The sequence below is a fragment of the Orcinus orca genome, chromosome 16 (assembly GCF_937001465.1).
Source record: "Orcinus orca chromosome 16, mOrcOrc1.1, whole genome shotgun sequence".
Taxonomy (NCBI): domain Eukaryota; kingdom Metazoa; phylum Chordata; class Mammalia; order Artiodactyla; family Delphinidae; genus Orcinus; species Orcinus orca.
The window spans coordinates 61551503-61578821 of record NC_064574.1 but is presented as its reverse complement, the minus strand read 5'-3'; the positions used below and the strand labels follow the sequence as shown (position 1 = coordinate 61578821).

Here is a 27319-nt window from a genome sequence, read left to right as displayed (position 1 = left end):
ATTCACCAGTGAAGCTACCTGGTCCTGGGCTTTTGTTTGTTGGAAGATTTTTAATCACAGTTTCAATTTCATTACTTGTGATTGGTCTGCTCATATTTTCTGTTTCTTCCTTGTTCACTCTTGGAAGGTTATACCTTCCTAAGAATTTGTCCATTTCTTCCAGGTTGTCCATTTTGTTAGCATAGGGCTGCTTGTAGTAGTCTCTTACAATGCTTTGTATTTCTGTGGTGTCTGTTGTAACTTCTCCTTTTTCGTTTCTAATTTTATTGATTTGAGTTCTCTATCTCTTTTTCTTGATGAGTCTGGCTAAAGGTTTATGAATTTTGTTTATCTTCTCAAAGAACCAGGTTTTAGTTTTATTGATCTTTGCAATTGTTTTCTTTGTTTCTATTTCATTTATTTCTGCTCTGATCTTTACAATTTCTTTCCTTCTGCTAACTTTGGGTTTTGTTTGTTATTTCTCTAGTTCCTTTAGGTGTAAGGTTAGATTGTTTATTTGAGATTTTTCTTGTTTCTTGAGGTAGGATTGTATTGCTATAAACTTCCCTCTTAAAACTGATTTTGCTGCATCCCATAGGTTTTGGATCATCATGTTTTCATTGTCATTTGTCTCTAGGTATTTTTTGATTTCTCTTTGATTTCTTCAGTGATATCTTGGTTATTTAGTAATGTATTGTTTATTGTTTAGCTTCCATGTGTTTATGTTTTTTATGGTTTTTTCCCTGTAATTTATTTCTAATCTCATAGCGTTTTGGTCGGAAAAGATGCTTGATGTGATTTTAGTTTTCTTAAATTTATGAAGGCTTGATTTGTGACCCAAGATGTGATCTATCCTGGAGAATGTTCCGTGTGCACTTGAGAAGAAAGTGTAATCACTGTTTTCGGATGGAATCCTGTAAATATCAATTAAATCTATCTGGTCTGTTGTATCATTTAAAGCTTATGTTTCCTTATTAATTTTCTGTGTGGATGATCTATCCATTGGTGTAAGTGACGTGTTAAAGTCCCCCACTATTACTGTGTTACTGTTGATTTCCTCTTTTATAGCTGTTAGCAGTTGTCTTATGTATTGAGGTGCTCCTATGTTGGGTGCATATATATTTATAATTGTTATATCTTCTTCTTGGATTGATCCCTTGATCATTATGTAGTGTCCTTCCTTGTCTCTTGTAACATTCTTTATTTTAAAGTCTGTTTTATCTGATGTGAGTATTGCTACTCCAGCTTTCTTTTGTTTTCCATTTGCATGGAGTATCTTTTTCTATTCCCTCACTTTCAGTCTGTATGTGTCCCTAGGTCTGAAGTGGGTCTCTTGTAGACAACATATATATGAGTCTTGTTTTTGTATCCATTCAGTGAGCCTGTGTCTTTTCGTTGGAGCATTTAATCCATTCCCATTTAAGGTAATTATCAATATGTATGTTCCTATTACCATTTTCTTAATTGTTTTGGGTTTGTTTTTGTAGGTCCTTTTCTTCTCTTGTGTTTCCCACCTAGAGAAGTTCCTTTAGCATTTGTTGTAAAGCTGGTTTGGTGGTGCTGAATTCTCTTAGCTTTTGCTTGTCTGTAAAGCAGTTGATTTCTCCGTTGAATCTGAATGAGATCCTTGCCAGGTAAAGTAATCTTGGTTGTAGGTTCTTCCCTTTCATCACTTTAAATATATCATGCCACTCCCTTCTGGCTTGTAGTTTCTGCTGAGAAATCAGCTGTTAACCTTATGGGAGTTCCCTTGTATGTTATTTGTCGTTTTTCCCTTGCTGCTTTCAGTAATTTTTCTGTCTTTATTTTTTGCCAATTTGATTACTATGTGTCTTGGCATGTTTCTCCTTAGGTTTATCCTGCCTGGGACTCTTTGTGCTTCCTGGACTTGGGCAGCTCTTTCCTTTCCCATGTTAGGGAAGTTTTCCACTATAATCTCTTCAAATATTTTTTTTGAGTCCTTTCTTTCTCTCTTCTCTTTCTGAGACCCCTATAATGCAAATGTTGGTGTGTTTAATGTTGTCCCAGAGGTCTCTTAGGCTGTCTTCATTTCTTTTCATCCTTTTTTCTTTACTCTGTTCCATAGCATTGAATTCCACCATTCTGTCTTCCAGGTCACTTATCCGTTCTTCTGCCTATTATTCTGCTGTTGATTCCTTCTAGTGTATTTTTCATTTCAGTTATTGTATCGTTCATCTCTGTTTGTTGTTCTTTAATTCTTCTAGGTCTTTGTTAAACATTTCTTGCATCCTCTCCATCTTTGCCTCCATTCTTTTTCTGAGGTCCTGGATCATCTTCACTATCATTATTCTGAATTCTTTTTCTGGAAGGTTGCCTATCTCCACTTCATTTAGTTGTTTTTCTGCGGTTTTATCTTGTTCCTTCATCTGGTACATAGTCCTCTGCCTTTTCATTTTGTCTGTCTTTCTGTGAATGTGGTTTTCTTTCCACAGGCTGCAGGATTGTGGGTCTTCTTGCTTCTGCTCTCTCCCCTAAACATACGGACTCTTAGAGCCTTCGCCTCTTCTCTGACATAGGAGCCTACATCACATGTGAAGGCAGCCACTCCACCATCCTGAGTTCCTTAGATGTGGCATGTTCGGATCCTATCTTTATTTTTTTTAATTAATTTTTATTAGAGTATAGTTGCTTTACAATGTTGTGTTAGTTTCCGCTATACAGCAAAGTGATTCAGTTACACATATACATATATCCCCTCTTTTTTAGATTTCCTTCCCATTTAGGTCACCACAGAGCACTGAGTAAAGTTCCCTGTGCTATACAGTAGGTTCTCATTAGTTATGTATTTTATACATAGTAGTGTATATGTGTCAATCCCAATCTCCCAATTCATCCACCCACCCACCCCACCCCTGCACTTCGTGCTTGATGGAAATGCTTTCGTTTAAATCTCTGAAGTAGGCATGATGGTCCATTTTACAATTAAGAAAACTGACGCCTGAGAAAAGGCAGTGTCTTCTGCAAGTGGTGTTGGGAAAGCTGCATGTAAATCAGTGAAGTTAGAAGACTCCCTCACGTCATACACAAAAATAAATTCAAAATAGCTTAAAGACTTAAATATAAGACATGACACCATAAAATTCCTAGAAGAGAACATAGGCAAAACATTCTCTGGCATAAATCGTAGCAATGTTTTCTTAGGTCAGTCTCCCAAGGCAGTAGAAATAAAAAGAAAAACAAATGGGATCTAATCAAACTTACAAGCTTTTGTACAGCAAAGGAAACTATAAAGAAAATGAAAAGACAACCTCCAGAATGGGAGAAAATATTTGCAAATGATGCGTCCAACATGGGCTTAATTTCCCAAATATACAAACAGCTCATGCAACTCAACAACAACAAAAAAAAACAATATAATCAACAAATGGGCAGAAGTCCTAAGTAGACGTTTCTCCAAAGAAGACATGCAGATGGCCAACAGGCACATGAAAAGATGCTCAATATTACTAATTATTAGAGAAATGCAAATGCAAATCAAAACTACAATGAGGTATCACCTCACACTGGTCAGAATAGCCATCATTAAAAATCTACAAATAACAAATGCTGGAGAGGGTGTGGAGAAAAGGTACAGCCACTATGTAAAACCATATGGAGGTTCCTTAAAAAACTAAAAATAGAGTTGCCATATGATCCAGCAATCCCACTCCTGGGCATATATCTGGAGAAAACTCTAATTCGAAAAGATATGTGCACCCCAGTGTTCATAGCAGCACTGTTTACAGTAGCCAAGACATGGAAGTACCCTAAATGTCCATCAACAGATGAATGGAAAGAAAATGTGGTACATGTATACAATGGAATACTACTAAGTCATAAAAAAAGAACGAAATAATGCCATTTGCAGCAACATGGATGGACCTAGAGATTATCATACTAAGTGAAGTAAGTCAGAAAGAGAAAGACAAATACCATGTGATATCACTTACATGTGGAATCTAAAATATGATACAAATGAACTTATTTGCAAAACAGAAACAGACTCACAGACATAGAAAAAAAATTTATGGTTACCAAAGGGGAAAGGGTGTGGAGGAGGGATAAATTAGGAGTTTGGGATTATCAAATCCAAACTACTATATGTAAAATAGGTAAACAAGGTCATATTGTGTATCACAGGGAACTATATTCAATATCCTGTAATAAACCATAGTGGAAGAGAATATGAAAAAGAATATATATATATAAATGAATCACGTTGCTGCACACCAGAAATTAACACAACATTGTAAATCAACTATACTTCGATAAAAAAAAATTAATGAAAGAAAGAAAAGAAAAGGAGTGAGGAAACAGCGGAGGCCTGAAGGTTATGTGACTTGCCCAAGATCACAGAGCCCTTAAGTCAGGCCTGCAATAAAGTGAGTACCTTTAAGCACAGTTACGTGATGAGGGGGATGCCTGCAAGCCAAAATTACTCCTCTCCTTTATCTTGCTTCCTGATAGTCACCCCTGTTAGTGGAACCAACAGTCAAATCAAAGGATGGGAGTGGAAGCCTGGAACTTGATTCACACTCAAGCCAAGAATCCATTGTGTTTCAGTTAATTCCTCTTTTTACATGTGGCTCGATCTGCCTGCAGGGCGTTTTCTGAATCTCATTGATATGAATGAAATCAAAGAAGCAGCAAAAATGTCACAGATGCCTTTTATACATTATGCTAAAGCTTAACTTTAACTGAAAACTTAAACTCTTGTTTGAAGTCTGGGTCGTGTATTTTAACTGTCTCTTGAATCTGTGAGTCTCCCTTTCCCTCATTTAAGTATTAGAGAAGTTTTTAATCTGTAACATACTTAGTCTTCATCTTTGATAACTTGTTACCACTGCCGCATTGTACCTGCTTCACAAATCTTAAATATTAAATGTTAGCATGACTTTCAGAGCTCACCCCAAGCATGTTGCGGGGCGGGGCACTTTTCCCCTCTTGTATAGCTTTCCTTCACATCATTCTCTTTAATTTTTTCACTTATCTGTTACTTCTCAGGGACAGGATTTTAGTTTTTTTCCCTTCTATCTCAGCACAGTCTCAAAGGTATTAAAATACCTAATAATAGATTGCATCAGTAGATTAGCTTCTTTTATAACTTTCATCGTTTTAAGTGAAAACTTTCTATGAGTTATTTGGGGTTTTGAATTTATAATACCATCATTAAAATAGTTTTTTTTTCTTCCCATTGACAGTAAAGCTGTCACTGCCACAAGATTTGAGCTAAAAAAAAAAAAAAAGATAGATTTTTGTACTTCTTTGTCAATCCAGCTAAAAAAAGAGAAGCATCTTGACAACTTTTAATTGAATCAGAGAACTTGAGATCATTGAGTTTTCTTCTGGAGCACCATTCACTAAGACCTTCTGACGCAAGGCTGGAAGTTTCCTGGATCCTCTTTAGCTGGTTTGTTTTAAGCATGTAGTCCTAATAGTATCAGCTGGATGTAGGTCAAGATATCGGGTGCTGGACTTGGTAAGTCATATGATTTTGATCGCTCATTTACTTTAAGGAGGTCCTAAAATGAGCGACAGTACAAAGTTCGGACTCTAAAGGGTCTGTATGAATCTCCCAAAGGTTCAGAGAATCCCAGGAGCAGAGAGGGCCTGGATTGATGTCGGCTGGAACTGGATTAGAGTGTCTGGTACAGTGTGGCTCCGTCTGTCCTGCACAGATGGGTTCTAAGGCATCTAGCCTGAGCGTTCCTACTGGGGATGTTATCTTGACAGGTGCTCAGATGATTCACTAGGGTGCGTTGGTTGCCCAGTACACTGCTAGTGAAGGCATGAGAAACATAAAAGACAGCATTCCACCTGTAGGAAATGTTCTGTTTTCCGAGGGGAAAGTAGCAAAAAGTACAGCCATAGAATATCATGTACCGTAGCAATCCCGGGACACTGATGCTCGATAAATCCCACACAAAACAGTGTCATTTTTCTTAGTTACACAATTTAGTATCAAAGATACACTAAGAGTTAAGTACTGGACACCTTCCAAGATAACAAAATGACTTAAATTATAGAAGAAATGACCATTTATTGAGTTGATATTATATACCCGGACATTGTGCTAGGAACGTCCTTTATGGTCTAGTCGTTATAAAAACCAAGTAAGTTGTAGATATCATTATATCTAATTTATAGAGAGGAAACCAAGGCTCACAGAATCACAAATATGCAAAGTCAAATACAGCTGTTATTGGGGGTGGCGGGGAGGGCTGTCTGATCCAGAGCAAAGGCCTTGTACCACTCTGGAAAATGTGAAGTTTATCCAAACTTTAGAGGAAACAAAGGATTCTTTGCAAAGGTGAATATTTCTGGCATCTGTTCTAGATCAGAAACAACTACCAACCTGGATTTTCTTGTGATGAAGTCATGCAGTAAAAGTCCGAGACATTATTCTCTTTTGGAGCTTTTTATGTACATGTTATGTACTTAGTAAATATTTCTCGTAACTGTAGTTGTTTCTATCCTATTCTCAGGAAGCAAATGTATAATATAAATCCCCTCCCTTTATATTTATTGCAGTTAGTGTAGATTGGTAATGCTGTCTGCTTTCCACTGGGGCATTCAAGGTATGTTCTTCATTGGTATATAAAGGAAACAGCTCTGTGTGCCATTTATGCTGGAGTAAACTGTCCAAGAAATGTTCCCCAGACAGTAATGGATGGGTGTCCACAGCGCACTTGCTCTTGCTGAGTAAGTGAATTGTGTTCCAGTGGCCTGATGCTGACGAGACTGGCCAGTCTCAAAATAAAGATGGACTGTCCACTAGCCAGAGGCTCCGGCAGTGCCTGTTAGACAGTGTTCACGGAACAGGGCCGAGCTGTGGACTGTTCCTGGTGACTTTTTGTCACATGATAGAGTTGTTCCAAGTTTCCTTTCCACTTTACATTTAAAATGCAACACAGGGCTTCCCTGGTGGCACAGTGGTTAAGAATCCACCTGCCAATGCAGGGGACACGGGTTTGAGCCCTGGTCTGGGAAGATCCCACATGCGGTGGAGTAACTAAGCCCATGTGCCACAACTGCTGAGCCCACGCTCTAGAGCCTGCAAGCCACAACTACTGAGCCCGCGTACCACAACCACTGAAGCCCACGCGCCTGGAGCCCGTGCTCAACAAGAGAAGCCACCGCAATGAGAAGCCCGTGCACTGCAATGAAGAGTAGCCCCCGCTCGCTGCAACGAGAGAAAAGCCTGCAACGAAGACCCAACGCAGCCAAAAATAAAATAAATTTATTAAAAAAAGAAAAACCCAACACATTAGAGCTTTACATGGTTTCCAAGAGCCGCAGGTTTTATTGTAGTCTTGACTAATCTGCTGAACCTTTCCAGCTTAAACCCCTAGGGTTACAGTATAAAAGTAGGGAGTCTACCTAGAACAGCGGTCTCCTTGTGCTGTTGGAGGTCTCCTGAAGTGAGGAACACGATCTGCAGTTGGTGCTATCGGTCACCTGAGCGGCCAGGCTAGGGATGTCCAGCCACCTCCCAAAGAACTTTTTAATTCCTCAATTAAAATGCAGATTTCAGCCTAACTGAGGAGTGTGCTGCCCTGTGGGGCGGCACACTCCCTGCGCCTCCCTCTTCCTCCAGGCATACCTCGGGGGCTCCCCACACACCATCCAGGGGAGCCCTGCTTTCTTGGTGTGGATACCACCCCACGACCAGGCCCTTTGGAGCACTTCCTACTTAAAAACTCCTGTATGGCACCCCAGAGGATCTTGCCCTATACAGAATTCCACTCTGTAGGAAACGGTAGGACGGCAGATTTCCAGTGTGCTGTGTAGTTTTTCAGATACACGTGAGGGAAGAGCTGTCTTAGCTCAGAGTTTCTCCCTTTCAACTCTAGTTAGATGAAAGGTAAATCAGCAGAAACAATCACCCTTTGTGTTTACCACTTTTTAGTTTCTTTTGTTGTTTCTGTTAACAAAAATAATGTGCTCACTATGAAAATCAGTAAAATGAAGGAAGCTAGAAAGAACATTAAACCCTAGTTACTTGATACTTTGTTAACAAGTATTTTACTCTGCCTATCTTTTTTTTTTTTTTTTTAATTTGCGTTACGCGGGCCTCTCACTGCTGCGGCCTCTCCCGTTGCGGAGCACAGGCTCCGGACACGCAGGCTCAGCGGCCATGGCTCACGGGCCCAGCCGCTCCGCGTCATGTGGGATCCTCCCGGACCGGGGCACGAACCCGTGTCCCCTGCATCGGCAGGCGGACTCCCAACCACTGCGCCACCAGGAAGCCCCCTATCGTTTTTATACATAGTTGGCATCATACTCTATATGTCGTTCAGTATCTTGTTTCCCCCCATTAAAAAAAAAAAAAAACTCTTGGTCAAATAATTTTAATTATCAGCATAATATTTCATATTAAAATTTGTTGGATTTTTTTTCCTCATACCTTTTGCAGGGTCAGCTTTATTAAGATACAATTTACATACAATATGTCATTACTTTTAGGTGTACAAGTTGATGAATTTTGACAAATATGTACAGTCAAATAACCATCACTGTGCTCAAGAAATAGAACAGTTATTCCAGAAGATTCCATCGTGCCCCTTTGCAATCAGCCCCTTCCCAGCATAGATCCCAGCAGCTGCTGATCTGCTTTCTATTCCTGTAATTTTGCCTTTTTCAGAAGGTCATTTAAATGGAATCATTCAATAAGTAACCCCTTGAGTCTTGCACTTAGCTTAACACATTTGACGTTTGTCTGTGTTCTTGCCCATGTCACTGGCTCATTCCTTCTTTCTGCTGAGTAGCAGTCCATGTTTTGGATATATCACTGTTTATTTATCCATTTTGCCTGTTGGCATTTAGGTTGTTAGCAACTAAGAATCCAGCAGATATAAACATTTGTGTATAAGTTTTTGTGCGAACTAAGTGTTCATTTCTTTGGGAAAATACCTAAGACTGGAATTACTGGGTCGTGTGGTAAGTGTATGTTTGATTTTATAAGAACCTGGCACACTGTTTTCCAAAGTGGCTGCAGCATTTTGCATTCCCACCAGCCGGGCATGAGGGCTTAGTGGCTCTGTACCTTCACCAGTGTTGGTATTGTCCTTTTTGCCATTCTAGTGGTGTGTACTGGTATCTCATTATGGCTTTGGTTTGAATTTCCCTAATGACTAATGATGTTAAGTATCTTTTTATTTGATTATTTGTCCATTTAAATCTCTTTAATGAAATGTTTGTTCAGATCTTTTGCTCATTTTTTCATTGGGCTGTTTGTTTTCTCCTTATTCAGTTTTAAGAGTTCTTATGTATTCTTACATATTCAGGATACAAGTCCTTATGGGTGTTCTACAAATTCTTCCAGACTGTGCTTTTCTTTTCACTCTCTTAACAGTATCTTTCAATAGTAGAAGTTTTAAATTTGAACGAAATCCAGTTTATCAGTTTTTTTCCCTTGGATTATGCCTTTGTTGTCATATCTAAGAAATCTTTGCCTTACTCGATTGCAGAGATCTTCTCGTGTGTTTTCTTCTAGAAGTTTTCCAGTTTTAGGTTTTACATTCAGACATACAATCCATTTAGAGTTAATCTTTGTATGTGATGCAAGGTATGGTCCATCGTAGCAGGAGGCAGATGTCCTGAAGTATCTATTTAAAAAGAAAAATTGTTCCTGAATAATTCTTTGCACTCTAGTAACTAAACAGGGCTGTGAAAGTGAGTTCCCCGGAAAACCGACCGTAGCTCTTTGTCCGTTAGCTTTGAGACAGATCCTTCAACGGTCTACAGCTCTCCCTTTCTGGAAGGTGCTAGAACAAACACCAGCAGTGACGTCCAGCTCCCCTCTGGTCTGGGTCTCCTTTACATGGTTTGTAAAGTTCTGTTTCCTCTGTACACATCATTCTTGCTCAGCAGCTGCGCATTTTAGGCAGCTCTCTGACTGCAGGCTGTTGGCTTCCTGGGCAGCCACCACGTTCAGTGTTGGGCCACCTTATCCCTAAGGGAAGGGACCTAACGTGCATTAAAAACTTGCTCTGGGGCTTCCCTGGTGGCGCAGTAGTTGAGAGTCCGCCTGCCGATGCAGGGGACACGGGTTCGTGCCCCTGTCCGGGAAGATCCCACATGCTGCGGAGCGGCTGGGCCCATGAGCCATGGCCGCTGAGCCTGCGCGTCCGGAGCCTGTGCTCCGCAACTGGAGAGGTCACAACAGTGAGAGGCCCACGTACTGCAAAGAAAAAAACAAAACAAACAAAAAAAAAACTTGCTCTGTGCCAGGAACCTGGCTGAATCTCAGAAGTCCTGGGTGGCATAAAGTAGCATCGAGTCCATCTTATAGATGAGGCACTGAGAGTTGCTTGGAGTCTTACAGCTAGTGAGATGGTCAGGCCAGACTTGCCTCACTTCACAGCTTTTGCTTATTCTGTTATTTCTCACTAGCTCTTCACAGAGTCGCTCCTGTGCGTTTGATGGCGTACCACCAGACTCACATATACTCCCATCCAGCTAACCACGGGTGCGATTATAAATATGACAACGCTGTTGCTTTTAGCCATTTATCTTTTTTCCTCTCAGCTAGTTTTAATTTATTTCAGCTCCCCACATTTGGCGTTGTGGCTTTTACCTTTAGAATGGCAGATTGGCTGCTGTAATATTTCTTTGATATGTGAATTGTAAAAATGCCCTTATTGATGTTTATTTTCCTCCCTACAATTAGGTGTTGTGTGAATGTGTGGTGGTCAGGCTGGTTTCAGTCTTATCATGGGCTGTCTGTAGTATTTAGTTGCTCTGGGGAGGGGAGTGTTTGTGTTTGTGTTTTGTTTCATTTTTCAATAACCTTTATTCCTTTTCTAACTGGATCATGGCAGTCTTTGTCACGTGGACCATCTCCTGCCCATCTTCACTTCTCAGGAGCAGTCCCAAGAGATGCACGTGCAACACAGCCACGAGACTTGGGGCAGAACACTTCAAATGACCCCTCGCCTGCTCTTCTTATCCTGTCTGTCTGGACTTTATCTCAATAAATGAGCAGAAGTGGGAATTCTCACTCTAGTGGAATTCCCTGTGTTATTTCATGTGTTTGGACCTAGTTACCTTTAGGCATTCCTGTCACTGGCAGTAGCCACTGCCAGCCGAGCGAGTTCCCCTCTGTTTTTAGAAGTTACTCTCCACTTCAGGCATCATCACAGACCTCCCCCCTTTTGAACTCTTGGCATGTTAGCGGCTGGGGCTGGCTTTGCCCTTTTCCCTGCCAGCCCTGCTCTAAGGCTTAAATAATGCATGATACCACGGGTACGGGAATGCCTGGTCGTGCATTTTCCATCGTGAACACGCTGTTTCCTGACTTAATTCCCATTCACTCGGATCTGGACATTTGTGGTCCAGGCCCTGACCCAATGCTGCTGCTGCTGTTGCAGAAAGTAGCTGAATGCAGAAGGGCTTCTAACTTCGGGGTGAAACTGTTTGTAACGGAAGAGACCCTTCAGTCCGAGAAGACTGTAGCCAGTGTTGCTGAAATTGGAAAAAGCTACAAGCTGCTTTTGCCCCTTTTGGGATCTCTGAACTCCCACTGGTCGGCTTCCCGCCACTGTCTAGCCGCCAGCCCCTGAGATTTCTCATCTGGGTGCCGGTCACCACGGCACAGAGGAACCCAGCCACCTTGGTGCTGCGGAAGGATCCAGACCCCATCCCAGCCACTCGCTAGATGTCTTGTATCTGTAAAATGGGGATATTGGTACCCCTGAACTGGGCTTTTATGAAGATTAAATGAACTAAGTGCCCAGCATGCTGGCTAGCAAAGAATACAGAGTGTGTTCTCTCACTGAGAGGTACTGTCACTCCTGTAAAATCAAGAGAGGCACCCAAGCAGGGAGGCACTTCCTCGGCCCTGCCGTGATGTTTCTGCAGTGTGGCCTCTGTTTGCCGGGCACTGCTCTCCATAGGCAAGGCCCACCCGTGGACTCTCTCCACTTGTGGCCGTGCCAACCACCCGGCCCTGGCCCTGGTCAAAGCTGTCTTTGCAGCTGGTCTTTTTGTTCTCCCCCCCGGGGTGGTCCTCTCCTTGTTCACCTTGTTTTGTCCTCTCCCACCAGGAAGCATCTCGGACAGCTCAGCCAAGCTCTTTGAGGTCCCTGACACGTGGTAACCAAGACCTGAGTGGAACAAACCGCTGGTGCTGTTGCTGAGAAGGAAAGAAGCAGCCGGCATTTTTGGAAGCCATACTGTGTTTAACTGAATCCAATGTGGTACAGGAGGGGTTTGAAACCAAGTGTGTGTCTCCTGAAAAATCCCAGTTTTTATCGTCAAGGCTGTGTTCCTTCCTCTTTAGCATCACCTGTCTGCTGGCGCTCAGCATGTCGTTGGCTGTCATGTGTACGTGATTAACCAGGTCATTACTTGTTGCTCATGTGAAACCCTTCCTGTCATGAATCTGTGTTTAAGAATCCACCTGATGGGGAAGGTTGGCCGTGAGATTTCACAGAAAGAGCCGACACTCTTAGGTGCTGTGATCCTGATTTGGGGTTGAACTCTTTCCTGCTTTGAGAGGTTCTCATCCACCATCTCATGCTCAGTCCTGGGGGCAGCCCCAGCGCGTGGGTATGTCTCCCAGTAGAGAATTCGGTTGTGTCTGCCTGCTTTCCACCATCACTGCCTGAAAATATGAGGCTCTCAAGCTTGTTTTCCCAGTAGGAAAATCTCTACCGCTGTCAACACCTGCCTTGACCTTTGGGGCATATTTATTTAGAGTTTTCCCCCTAAGATATGAGTTTCTCATGGTGGAGTGTACGAGTGAAAAGTTAATTTCTGTTTTCCCATGTAGCGCTGCTTTCAGTTTTCATTATCTTAGCCTGGTGTCTTCTCTGTTTGGTGGCATCTGGGGGTGAGGTGGCGTGTGTGCATGTGTGTGAAATCATGACAAATCGACACCCTGTACCAGCCCTTTCTCTGTTGAAACAGGTCACAACAGGGACAGAATCTCGTGGATCTGCTTCAGTAGATCTGCATCATATAGATCATTGTTAGATATTTAACATTTTTGTATCGTGGAAATAAAAATGAAAAATGTATTTCCAAAAGATGAAAATTAAAGAAATTTTCATAGGATTTTGGTTTTTTCCTTTCTCTTCTTTTATAAATGAATGACATACTTAATCTCTACATAGACTTATTTCTCTCTAAAGATCACCCTTGAAAAAGCCCTGTAAGTCACTAAGCCTGTTGCTTATGGTTTTCTCTCTTTTTTTTTTTAACCTCTAACCCTTTCACCTGCCTTGATGAGTCAGATGCCTGGTGCTGGAGTGGAGCCCGTGGTAAATGGTGTAGGAGGGGCTGTATCTTTTTCTGGTGGGAAGGATCTGAGTTGTTACAGCTCTGATGAGAATCCCAGGTGTCGTGGGAATTCAGATTTGTAAAACATTTTCCCCAATTAAGGGCCTCTTAACATCTTCCCTTCCCCCTCCCCCTTGTCCCCAAAGTTACAAACCCAGACTTGGCACGAGGAGCTCCCACCCCTGCTCAACGCGGTCGCCAGGCACAGCCCAGTGGGAAAGTGTGACAGGAGGGTAAAGACAAAGGAGGGGGTTAGAGGGCGCTGCTGGACTCTCCTGAGTCATTAAAGCCTACGGGTAGAAACAGGTAGTACCTGACACTTTTTTAAAAAAATTTTTTTAACATCTTTATTGGAGTATAATTGCTTTACAATGGTGTGTTAGTTTCTGCTTTATAACAAAGTGAATCAGTTATACATATGTTCCTGTATCTCTTCCCGCTTGCGTCTCCCTCCCTCCCACCCCTCTAGGTGGTCACAAAGCACCGAGCTGATCTCCCTGTGCTATGCGGCTGCTTCCCACTAGCTATCTATTTTATGTTTGGTAGTGTATATATGTCCATGCCACTCTCTCACTTTGTCACAGCTTACCCTTCCCACTCCCCATATCCTCAAGTCCATTTTCTAGTAGGTCTGTGTCTTTATTCCCGTCTTACCCCTAGGTTCTTCATGACCTTTTTTTTTTCCTTAGATTCCATATATATATATATATATATATATATATATATAAATAATATGTTAGCATATGGTATTTGTTTTTCTCTTTCTGACTTACTTCACTCTGCATGACAGACTCTAGGTCCATCCACCTCACTACAAATAACTCAATTTCGTTTCTTTTTATGGTTGAGTAATATTCCATTGTATATATGTGCCACATCTTCTTTATCCATTCATCTGTTGATGGACACTTTGGTTGCTTCCATGTCCTGGCTATTGTAAATAGAGCTGCAGTGAATATTGTGGTACATGACTCTTTTTGAATTATGGTTTTCTCAGGGTATATGCCCAGTAGTGGGATTGCTGGGTCGTATGGTAGTTCTATTTTTAGTTTTTTAAGGATCCTCCATACTGTTCTCCATAGTGGCTATATCAATTTACATTCCCACCAACAGTGCAAGAGTGTTCCCTTTTCTTCACACCCTCTCCAGCATTTATTGTTTCTAGATTTTTTGATGTTGGCCATTCCGACCGGTGTGAGATGATATCTCATTGTAGTTTTGATTTGCATTTCTCTAATGATTAATGATGTTGAGCATTCTTTCATGTGTTTGTTGGCAATCTGTATATCTTCTTTGGAGAAATGTCTGTTTAGGTCTTCTGCCCATTGTTGGATTGGGTTGTTTGTTTTATTGTTATTGAGCTGCATGAGCTGCTTGTAAATTTTGGAGATTAATCCTTTGTCAGTTGCTTCATTTGCAAATATTTTCTCTCATTCTGAGGGTTGTCTTTTGGTCTTGTTTATGGTTTCCTTTGCTATGCAAAAGCTTTTAAGTTTCATTAGGTCCCATTTGTTTATTTTTGTTTTTATTTACATTTCTCTAGGAGGTGGGTCAAAAAGGATCTTGCTGTGATTTATGTCATAGAGTGTTCTGCCTATGGAGCTGGAAGAATCAGGCTCCCTGACTTCAGACTATACTACAAAGCTACAGTAATCAAGACAGTATGGTACTGGCACAAAAACAGAAATACAGATCAATGGAACACTATAGAAAGCCCAGAGATAAACCCACGCACATATGGTCGCCTTATCTTTGATAAAGGAGGCAAGAATATACAGTGGGGAAAAGACAGCCTCTTCAATAAGTGGTGCTGGTGAAACTGGACAGGTACATGTAAAAGTATGAAATTAGAACACTCCCTAACACCATACACAAAAATAAACTCAAAATGGATTAAAGACCTAAATGTAAGGCCAGAAACTATCAAACTCTTAGAGGAAAACATAGGCCTGGCACTTCTTTTAACGGAATGAACAAGAGGGAAAACCAGGATGAGGCTGTGATTGGTGTACATAGGAAACATACATCTAGCCTAATGAGCACGCCTGGCATAGAAACGCAGAGTGTGGGGTCGTCTAAAGATCTCCACGTGTGCAGGGCCTCGGAGGGAGAGAGATTGGACCCGTCGCTCTCAGGTGTTGAGAGTTTTTCATTGTCCCCTGAAGCCCAGTTCTCCCTGCTCAAAAAGCTGTACAGACACACAGGTTGCACCCCTGTCAGTACTGGTTCAGAGGGGCTTGCGGGGCTGGGGGGAGTGCTTTCTAGAAAGGGCCTCTGCCCTAGAGCCTCACTGAATGTACCTGCATTCCAGCTCCGGCTGTGTGTTCCTGGGCATTATTTACCCTCTCTGAGGCTGTTTCCTCAACCATAAAAGCAAGATAATAAAACTACCTCATAGGGTGGTTGTGAGGATTAAATGAAGTCATGTCAAACGCCCAGCACACACAAGTGCACAATGAGTCACACTGATATTGGAAGATGATGCTTTTGATCTGAAACCCTGGTTGGAGCTGACATAGGCATGGTTGGGGAGGTGGGTGTCTGGCTTAGCATTAAATACCCAGCTGAGCCCTGGTATGTGCCCAGACCCCTATTTTCCCAACTGTATCAAATGACTTAAAGCAGGTGAACTGGGTTGACCATCTTCTTGGTACACACACACACACACGCACACATGCAGGCTGATGTCTCTTCTGGGCCTGAAACCGTAGGATGCTGCTTTGGATTTTTGATACGGAGGCTCAGGAGCATATTATGATGATGGGGCTGTGGTTCTGGGGTTACGTAAGTACTGTAACCAAACCTGGAGGTGGGGGTGGAAGTGGGGACCCCGGTGTTTCAAGTCATTTTATAGTTCTTTGATTTTAGAGCTGGGATGGAGATTGAATGCTGCGGCTCTGTCCTCTTTTTTTTTTAACTTTGTATTCGTCCTGTTCCCCCCCTCCAACATTTTATTATGAAAAATTTCAAACATACAAAGAAGTTGAAAGAATTGTTCAGCAAACACCCGTTTCCTCCCCACCTAGATTGTACAGCTACCATTTTGCTGTATTTGCTTTATTACATAACCATTCAGCCATCCCTCCGTCCACCCATCAATTCATCTTAGTTTTGGATGCATTTCTAAGTAATTTACAAACATCAGAGCACTCCCCCTCCCAAATCCTTGAGCATGCGTGTCATGAGCCAGAGTTTAATATGTGTTTATATTTGGGGATCACTGGGGATAAAATTTATAGTGAAATGCTCAGATCGTAAGTGTACCATCCGATAGGTTCTAACTAATGCAACACGATCTATCAAGATACAGAACATCGGGCTTCCCTGGTGGCGCAGTGGTTGAGAGTCCGCCTGCCGATGCAGGGGACACGGGTTCGTGCCCCGGTCCGGGAAGATCCCACATGCCGCGGAGCGGCTAGGCCCGTGAGCCATGGCCGCTGAGCCTGCGTGTCCGGAGCCTGTGCTCCGCAACGGGAGAGGCCACAACAGTGAGAGGGCTGTGTACCGCAAAAAAAAAAAAAAAAAAGATACAGAACATCACATCACCATCACCAGAGAATATTCCCTTCTGCTTCTTTCCAGTCCACTCCTACCCACTCCCACCCACAGAGGTTACCACTGCGCTGAATTTTTTCATCACAGATCAGTCTAACCTTTTCTAGAACTTCATGAAAGTAGAATCACGAAGTCATGCTCTTTGGTGTGAGGCCTGTTTCACTCAGTATGATGTTTTTGAGATTCATCCATGTAGCCGTGTGTATCCTTTTTTACCACTGAGTATGCACATACTACAGTCTGTGTGTCCATTCATGATGGACAGATGCTTGGGCTGTTTCCAGTTGGGGGCTATGATGAATAAAGCTTCTGTGAACATTCTAGTACAATCTTCTATTTTATTTATTTGTTTATTTATTTTTAATATTTATTTATTTATTATTTTGCCTGTGCCAGATCTTCATTGTGGCATGCGAGATCCTCGTTGTGGCATGCGGGATCTTTTTTTTTTTAGTTGCGGCATGCGGACTCTTAGTTGCAGCACGTGGGCTTCTTAGTTGCAGCACAGGAACTCTCAGTTGCAGCATGCATGTGGGATCCAGTTTCCCAGCCAGGGATCGAACCCGGGCCCCCTGCATTGGGATCAGGGAGTCTTACGCCCTGGACCACCAGGGAAGTCCCCATTCTAGTACAAGTCTTCTTGAGAACAAAAGCTTTCACTGTGGAGGATAAATACCAAGGAGTGGAATTGCTAGATAGGTATATGTTTAGTTTTATAAGAAACTTGCAGATCTTTTGCCAAAGTGGACGTATCATTTAAACTCTCACCAGTAGCTCTCACCCTTGGCAACATTTGGCGTTGTTGGTCTTTAGCCCTATAGTATATCTCCCTGCAGTTTTCATTTGCATCTCCCTGATGACTAACGATGAGGTACTTACTGGCCATTTGTGTATACTCCTCTGTGAAGTATCTGTTCAATTCTGTTGCCTGTATTTTGTCAAGTTGTTAAGTCTCTCTGCTATTAAGTTGTAGATGTTTATTATGTATTCTGGACATTATTCCTTTGTCAGATAGTTGTTTTGTAGATGTTTAGTCCCAGTCTGTGGCTTGCTTGTTTCTTTTCTTTCTCTTTTCTTTTTTTTTCCAGTTTTACTGAGTTACAATTGATGAATAACATGTGTAAACTTATGGTCTCCAATGTGTTGACTTCATACACTCACACATTGCAAAATTATCACCACCACTGCCATCACATCACATGATCACCACGTCTTTTTTTTTTTTGTGGTGAGAACATTCAGGATCCACTGTACCAGAAACTTCTTTTTTTAATTGAATAAATTGAATGATCATTGACTTACAGTATTAAATTAGTTTCAGGTGTATAACATAGTGATTCAATATTTTTATACACTACAGAATGATCACCATGCTAAGTCTAGTTACCATCTGTCACCACACAAATTGATTACAATAGTATTAACTATATTCCCCAGGCTATACATTACATCTCTGTGACTTTATTTTATAGCTGGAAGTTTCTCCTTGTTAATCTCCCTCACCTATTTCACTCATCTTCCCAAACAACTTGTTTGCTTAACAGTATCTTTACTGGGCAGAAGTTTTTAATTTTTTTTTTTTTTTTTTTTGTGGTACGTGGGCCTCTCACTGTTGTGGCCTCTCCTGTTGTGGAGCACAGGCTCCGGACGCACAGGCTCAGCGGTCATGGCTCACGGGCCCAGCCGCTCCGCGGCATGTGGGATCTTCCCAGACCGGGGCACGAACCCGCGTCCCCTGCATCGGCAGGTGGACTCTCAACCACTGCGCCACCAGGGAAGCCCAGAAGTTTTAAATTTTGATGAAATCTATTTTATCAGTTTTTAAAGAAATCTCTAAGTTGTGAAGATATTCTTTTGCTTTTCTTCTAGAAATTTTGTAGTTCTAATGTTTATGTTTAATTCTACTTTCCGTCTTGAATGAATTTTTTGGTATATGGTGTGAGATGGGGGTTGAGGTTCCCTAATTCCATGTGAACATCCAGTTATTCCAGCACCATTTGTGGAGAAGACCTTTCCAGTTGAATTGCTTTGGTGTCTTGCTCAAAAATCTGTCGGTCTCATAACAAGTGTGGGTCTTGAGTGTGTGTTTTAAAAGTGTCCTGTTATTATTGCCGATAAGAACAGCAGCACAGAGAGGATCTCACCATTCCTGCGTGTGCAGTTCCCACTTAGACAATTTTGCAGCCCTTCTCTTGATGAGGAGAGGAAAATGCTATGACCCTGGGTTACTGCTGAGGCCAGGCCACTCTCTCCTGACCTGGGAAGCTAGTGCTCATTAAAAATAGTGCCATCTTTTTTAATGCTTTTTTTTTTTTTTAATCTCATGACTTAAGTTTCATAACTTCAATTGAAATCTTTTTTTTCCCCAAATGATTCATGGAGTAAATCTCTGCATCTGATTTTGTCGAGGAGGGGAAATAGAATACCTGAAGGCCAGTTCGTGTTTCTCCTGCTGAGCCATGCTCTCTTCCAAGTTGTCTGGTCCCTGCGGAAAGCAGTTCAGTTTGTCCTCAGCCACTTGCCCATTTCTGCCTCGGCCTCCTGCTTTTTCCGGTCATGTCGTGAACCTGAACTTGATAAAGCTCTTGGTGTGGCTGGGCCTGGTGACAACATCCAGCGGCTGGGAGCTGCTTTTAAAATTGAAATGTTTTAGATAAGATAATCCCATTGAAAAAGAAAGGACCCCAAAAAGGAGCCCCCTTTTTTTCTTTCTTTTTTTGGGAGTGGGGGCATGGACCTTAATCTGTGTTTCATAAGAAAAGAGATTGAATCCCCATGTCTGTTTTTCTTAAGTGAGAACAAAGGGAGATATTGGGCCAGATAGCTTGAAGGCAGAGTACCTTGCCTGGTATGCAAATTGTGGATTTGTGCAGAACCCTGGGTGGTGGGAAGCCTCATGCACCCACGCCTGACTTGTGAGACTTGGGTGGAAAGTCTTACGTATTTCTGAGACCAGCTGGAGAACTAGCTACCTGCCTTCTGACGCTTACCTCCTCCCCCAGGAGGATGGGTGGGGGCCAGTAGTCCTCCGCCCGGTTGCCTTGCAGGTGCCTCAAGCTCAGACGGTGGAATCTTCCTTACTGGCAATGGCCAGACCACTGGAAACACTTGGCTGAAAATGGTTCCCTCCCACGTTCCAGCTGGTGATGAGAGTAAAATCTCTTTGCACATCTCCCCTCTGTGCACTGCAGTCCAGTTGCCCCGATGTCATTACCAATACCCAGAATCTGGGAATTCAGAGTCGTTCATTTTACTCAGGAAGGACTAATCCTACCCAAGAGGCGGCCCTCCATTTGTTGAATGGGGTAAAAATTAAATAGCATCTTGGAGCGCTGTGCCTACAAGTTACCCTGACAAATGATCGTGACTCGGAAGGTTAGTCTTCTGCCCACTTTTGAAGGCTGGGTCTAAGTGGGGAAAAAATGGAGTGTCCTTTGGGTGTTTGGGTTGTTTTCACAGCCCCGGAATTCTCCATCGTCCAGGTGACTTCGTGTTCCTCCGGGTGTGTGTGAATCACCAGGCACTTGGCGTCCTGATGGATGCCTGATAGGAGCACCCCACCTTACGGAGCCTCAGAGCCCTCATTGTCTCCCTTTTCCATCCTCTCGTGCCCAGTCAGGCTCTAGAAGAGTTTCCATTAATAACAGGCGTTGAGGAAACCACACATTAGAGACAGCCTGCTCGGGCGCATGGTGTCTGCTCTCTGTGATCGCACTGCCGCTCACCAGCTGTGTGAGCCCGAGGATGCTGGCTGAGTTCCTGGTGAGTCAGACCAGACCCCCGCCTGCTCCTCACTGGGTCACTGCGAGCTGCTGAGAGATGACAGGGAGTGACCGCTCACCATGGTCTCCCCCCACCCCACCCCATTCACTGCCATTGTTCAATTTCACTAGGAAAAACCAAGAGTCTCTGGAAGACACCCACCCTCTGCTCTCTAGAACTTTCCACTTTAAACTCCCCCTGCAGTATTCAACCCTTGCTTTTTGAAAGTAAACCTTCTTCTCTACTGCACTGTGTGTTTTTCTGTAATTGATCATGGGAAATGTATATTGGGTGTACTCTTATTCTACACACTTCACAATTTTTCAATGGGTAGGTACTCTCATCCCCACTTGAAGATAAAACTGAGACTCAGGTGGGTTCAGTCACTTGCCCTGGAGGTCACAGTCAGTGGCAGAGCTGGAATTCAAACCCCAGGATGTCTGACTACAATGCCGACATGCCTAACCACGACCTGATACCACCATATGTCCACATGAAGGCCGTGGCCTGGAGGGGAGACACAGAGATGGCAGCGGTGGGGTCAGATTGGCCATCATTAGAAAGCCTACAAATATCAAATGCTGGAGAGGGTGTGGAGAAAAGGGAACCCTCCTACACTGTTGGTGGGAATGTAAGTTGGTGCAGCCACTATGGAAAACAGTATGGAGGTTCCTCAGGAAACTAAAAATAGAATTACCATATGATCAAGCAATCCCACTCCTGGGCATATACCCAGACAAAACTATAATTCAAAAAGATACATGCACGCTTATGTTCACGGCAGCACTATTTACAACAGCCAAGACATGGAAGCAACCAAAATGTCCATCGACAGATGAATGGATAAAGAAGATGTGGTACATGTATACAATGGAACACCACTCAGCCATAAAAAAAAAAAAGTGAAATAATGCCATTTGCAGCAACATGGATGGACCTAGAGATTATCATACTAAGTGAAGTAAGCCAGAAAGAGACAGACATATACCATATGATATCACTTATATGTGGAATCTAAAATACAACTCAAGTGAACCTATCTACAAAGCAGAAACAGAATCACAGACATAGAGAACAGACTGGTGGTTACCAAGGGGGAGGAGAGTTGGGGAGGGAAGGACTGGCAGTGTGGGATTAGCAGATGTAAACTATTACATATAGGATGGGTAAACAAGAAGATCCTACTGTATAGCACAGGGAACTATATTCAATATCCTGTGATAAACCATAATGGAAAAGAATATTTAAAAACAAAAAGGGCTTCCCTGGTGGCGCAGTGGTTGAGAGTCCGCCTGCCGATGCAGGGGACGCGGGTTCGGGCCCTGGTCCGGGAAGATCCCACATGCCGCGGAGCGGCTGGGCCCGTGAGCCATGGCCGCTGAGCCTGCGCGTCTGGAGCCTGTGCTCCGCAGCAGGAGAGGCCACAACAGTGAGAGGCCCTCGTACCGCAAAAAAAAAAAAAAAAAAAGAGGGAGACGGCAGTTGTGGAAGTGCTGAGGGATCCGGGTGGCCAGAATCCCTTTGCACACCCGAGTCTCATCTGGGCACAAAGGCTCTTGATATGTATGGCCGAATTGCTTTCCAATTTACACTCCTGCCAAAGGACTACAACAGCAGCGTCCAGAAAGCCCTCGCCCTTCTCGTGAGCCAGCGAATCATTTCACTCACAGAGGAGTCCACAGAGCTGTGAAGAGACACGCCCGGGTCTTTGAAGCTCCCTGTTCCCAGCAGCATCAGCATCCCCTGGGAACTTGCTCGAAATGCAAATGTTGAGGCCTCGCCCCAGTCCTACTGAGTCAGAAACTCCAGGGGTGGGGACCAGCAGTCTGGAAACAAGCCCTTCAGGTGTTTCTGGTGCCTGCCCAGGTCTGGGAGCCACTGATCTTGAGGAAGCTGCCTCAGCTGAAGGGGAAAGGAACATAATTGTTGATAAAGCAAACCTGTGCCGGCTGGGGCACAGCCCAGGGCGAGGTCACGCCCATCTCTAGTTCACCTGAAGTGTCGATACCTCTTAGGTCCTTTGTATCTTTACTTTGGATAATTGGGACCATGTGGAAAATGTCACTCTTTCATGTGAAGGGTGTAGCTCTGGTAGACACTTCTTATTCAGACTTAGAGGTTTATTATGTGCCAGGCACGGTATTATTATCCCCTTTGTTCCCTCGGGAGGGGAAAGGGAAGCTTAGAGCAGTTTAGAAACTTCCTAAGGTCACACAGCTAATAAGTGACAGCCCTGAAATTGGAACCCCGTCCGTCTGCCAGAGCCTGGGCTCTGAGCGGCCAGTGGGGATACTTACATAACGTGGGAGCCTTTCAAATGATTGGGTTTGTTGCTGTTGTTCTGGAATGTTCTGAAGCTTGGTCTCCAGTACCTCGAGAAGTGGCTTTCCCCTGCATCTTCTAACCTCAGACCCTGACAAGCCAAAGCAGGTCTTGGGCACACATAGCTCCTGCCTGGTTGACAGTCCCTAGCACGTTAATGAGGTGACCTCTTAACTTTGTGTGTGTGTGTGTGTAGGAAGATCTAGCATTCCAATTTCGTTTAAATATTTATATAATAATTTTCAGAATTTATTACATTATATACATAAAACAATAAATTGACATGGACATTTTTTGTGCATAAGGTATTGTTTTCTTTATGTTTCCCACCACCACTGTATAATGTTGCTTTAATTGTCTTTCATCTACTTATACTTATTTCCTTCCCACATGTCAGTAAGAGACACCTCCACTTGTTACAATTCGACTCGTAGGAATTGCTTCTGGAGTGTTCAGACTCCAGGCATCCCCTGCCAGGTAAGTGTGTCAGTGTGTGTCACTTGCTCGTGACACTTATTTTGGTGAGTTCTCAAATTCTGTCTCAAAGGACATGTGGGGGCCAGAGGCACTTGGCAGGGCGGGGGCTCTGAGGGGACAGGGACACCGAAGCTGGGCCTGGGTGGCTCCTCTGCTCCCACTGTCTCACTCAGGGGTGAGCCTACAGTTTGGGATTCACGCTGGCACCTGGCTACCCCTGGGGCTCCTTGGCTCAGCGTGTGGGCCATGGCGGCGGGTGTGCCAGCAGCCAGATTGGACGAGGTGGGCCTGGCTCTTGCCACCCCAGAGGGTTCCCTGCAGAGCCTCGGGGGGGGCCTGCAATCACGAGAGGCTCCAGATATTCCCTTTTGGGGCTGCGGAAGGGAGGCCAAGCGAAATGTGAAGAGGTGTCTGAAAGCCCCGAGGAAACCGGTAGGCCTTTCCAGAAGTTCTATTTGTGGTAAGAAACCTTGGCATGGGGCAGCCGGCTCGACTGTAAAAATAGACCGAGGTGCTGAGAAACGGCTCAATTCTGGAAGCCAATGCCCCTCTGCAGAGGAAGAGAGCTTGAGCAAGAGTAGGGGAGGCTCTGCCCCTCTCTGCTGCTTCCCTCTGAACCCCAGCACCAAAAAGAGAGAGGGAGACAAAAGCTAAACAGTTTGAAATGAACTCTTGAGTATCGCCATGTCTTTCCTGTCATAAATGGGGCCCCTGGAAACACAGGGCGAAAGGAGGGTTTCATACAAGTGCCTGGAAACCAAATGGGGCCACAGTCCATGTCTGCCAGGACCGGGCTCGCCATCACTATGTTCTTTCTCTCCTTTGCCTCTAAATGAGTGAGATGACTGAAAAAACAGGGTCCAGGGACTTCCCTGGCGGTCCGGTGGTCAAGACTCTGCACTTCCACTGCAGGGGGTCACAGGTTCGATCCCTGGTCGGGGAACTAAGGTCCCACATGCCCCGCGGAGTGGCAAAAAATGAAAAAGAAAAGAAAGGGAGAGAGGGAGGGAGGGAGGACGGAAGGAAGGAAGGAAGAAAATGGGGTCCAACGTGCAGCAGCAGGAGGGAGTGTGGCTAGACAGAAAATGTAGACCCGGAAGGGAGCAAAGACAGGACCCCTGAGAATGGCTGGTCAGGAGACCCTCCTTTACTACACCAGGCTGACAGCCTAATGAGAGGTTAAGATGCAACCGTGAAAGGAGAAAGAGACAAAGACTCCTGAGGTCCTCCCCTGACTCTGGAGGTCTGCCATTGCCCTGTCTGTTCCGGGGCTCATGTCGCTCCCCTCTTGGGCACAAACTTCCACTCTCTTAGGAGGGCTGCCCTTGCCTCTCCGCAGCAGTGAGAGGACAGTAACCACCAGCTGCAGACGTCCATCCGATTCCTGACATCACGGTGGAAACAAGCCTGAAGGCGCTCTGGGTGGTCCTGAGTAACCCCACCACATTTTCCAGTACTCCTGGCCACGTTAAGGCTGCTATGAACAGACGTAAATGTACAGAGTCACCGACAGAGTTATGCTTCTTGGAAAGTGTTGCTTTATCTTATGGCCTGAGAAAAGGAGCTTATACCCCATGTATCCTCGACTGGAACTGGGATATGTCAATCAAATCCGCTTGCCACTCCTCCCCCAGAGATGGGTGGGGTCTGCACCTCCCTCCCTTTTCTCTTTTCAGCCAATAACTGTCAACGTCCAGCTGCGGCTTTGCACTCAGCTGCCACTCAGCCTGTTGGAGTTGAAAGGTCAAATGTCATCTGGAATTAGCAGCCCGGCTTACCAGCAGCTCTTCTGTCTTCGGAGAACACGAGGGCAGCTCTCAGAGGGCTTAGGCAGGGACTAGAGAGGGAATTCCCTCTCTGCCAACGGAGGAAGTTCACCCATCCTGGAGGGAAAATGGCAGGATCTGCCCCAGGACCTTTATAGCTGGTTGAGATCCCCATTCAAACAAAGCAGGTGGGAGAATGAAGGAGGTTGTCAGGAAGACAGAAAGAAAGCAGGACAGAGAGTACTGAGGGGGAAGGAGCCCCAGCCAGGATCAGGAGGGCCAGTGCAGTGAGAGATCCACCTGCAAGCTGGATTCAGTAGGGCACTTGGTTTTGCACGCATGCACAGAAAAACCTTCATCCACATACAACTTTGGACTGAGTAAAAACGGGTTCCTTTTTTTCCGGAAGCATCCCGTTTCTTTGAGCCGAGCTTGTCCAATCATGTAATTCTGGTAGGGCCCTACCATTCACAGCACCCCGCCCTCCTCCGCAGGAGGTGGGCACATGACTCAGGCCCAGCCAATCAGAGTGCTCCCTCGCCCTGGGATGGGCCAATCACTTCCTAGGCAGATGGAGTCGCAGGTATCTCGTGCCTGTTCTGGGCGCGGCACTGGAAGCACGTGGTCTGGGGTTGCAGGCAGTAGACCTTCTCCCAACCACATTGAGAACCCACTTATGAGAGACGGATGAACCAGTTTGAGCGAGCACATGGACGGCAGCCCTGGAGTCCGGGATCCATTTGTGCCCAGTGCCAGATACACCCCATCCTTTCCCGGTAAGTAAATCAATAAACCATCTCTATCTTGGTCTGTTACATTTTTGGCTTGCCACCACGAAATCCCTGACTACTACAAGGAATATTTGGGTACAGGAAGGACCCTACAGTCTGTGAAAGAGCTTGCTGGTATGTAGTTATTGTAGCCTTGCACCAAGAGTAAAACAGAAATGTTTAGCTTAACTTGAGAAAGTCGAGTGTCTCCAGCCCCTTGAGGAGCACCTTTTGACCTTAGTGTTCTGTCTGCAGCTACTGCTATAGGTCAGGGTGAGGGAATGAAAGCAGAAAGAAGTACCTCACCCGCGAAAAGGCCACACAGACATTGAACTGACGAGCATCACTTAACCACCAGCGGAAGGCTGCTTTCTCTGGCAGGTCCTGGGGTTTGCAATGGAGTTCCCTGGTTAGGGGATGGCCAGTCTTGGCCAGAGCTTTCCCTCATACTCTCGTGGGGGTCTGATTAGGCTCTTCTCCACAGGGAGGTGGCTTTGTGCCTGAAGGCATCCGTCTGTCTGACCCTGCTCTGAGAGGGCGTTAACCAAACTCTGTCCGTAGCCTGGGGCAGCGGGCCTTCAAACACAGACCATCTGTTGTGCAGACCTTTCACTCTTTCAGTCCAGCCTTTCCTATCACTTCTGAAATTGGGCACGTTTCCCAAACTGACAATTGCCCGGTCCACAGTGTTCCTTGCTGAGTGTCCCTACAGGAGAGACAGGGAACACACTGGATAAAAACAGCAATCTTTACTCCCTGCCCTAGTAAAAGGACTGTTTTGCCAGGCTGCTATGCATGCCATTCGTGTCTTCCATTTGATTTCACATGATGAAAATTGTCTAGAAGATGGGCAGGAACTCTAGATGATCTCTTTCTAGAAGCATTGGAAGAAGGATGTTTTGTAATGAAGCAAATTGGAAGTCAAGCCCAGGCTTAACCACTTACTTGCTTTTGACCTTGGATAAGTTCTGTGGACCTATGAACCTCAGTTTTATGCTCCATACTGTGGGAATAATAATACTGCAGTGTTTAAGACTGGGTTGAGTTGTGAGTGACAGAGTTCTGAACTCGGTAGCTTAAAACACTCATGTAAAATACTCCTGTGGATGGTGGTTGCCAGGGACTGAGGGAAGGGGAGAATGGGGAGTTATTGTTTAATAGGTATAGTTTCAGATTTACAAGAGGAAATGAGTTATGGTTGCACAACAGTGTAAATGTATTTAATACTACTGAACTGTACCCATAAAATGGCTAAGATGGTAAATTTTTTGTTATGTGTATTTTAACTCAAAAAGTAAAATAAAATAATTTTTTAAATGTTTAAATAAAACTTAAACATTTTATTTACAATAAAATGTTGAAATAAAATTTAAAACAAGAAGGATTCACTTTGTTATACAGCAG

At 44.1% G+C, this 27319-nt stretch overlaps 1 protein-coding gene across 3 annotated transcripts in view; it reads left to right on the top strand.

The window, feature by feature from the left end:
• PARN (poly(A)-specific ribonuclease) overlaps positions 1–13038 on the top strand; it is a 167423-nt gene extending 154385 nt beyond the window's left edge. For all 3 annotated transcript variants that reach the window (XM_033428761.2, XM_004270162.3, XM_033428759.2), the window contains one exon: positions 12027–13038. In XM_033428761.2, coding sequence (XP_033284652.1) covers positions 12027–12060 — 34 coding nt within the window. In that variant the 3' untranslated portion in view covers positions 12061–13038. The remainder of the gene's footprint in view (positions 1–12026) is intronic.
• The last annotated feature ends 14281 nt before the right edge of the window (positions 13039–27319 follow it).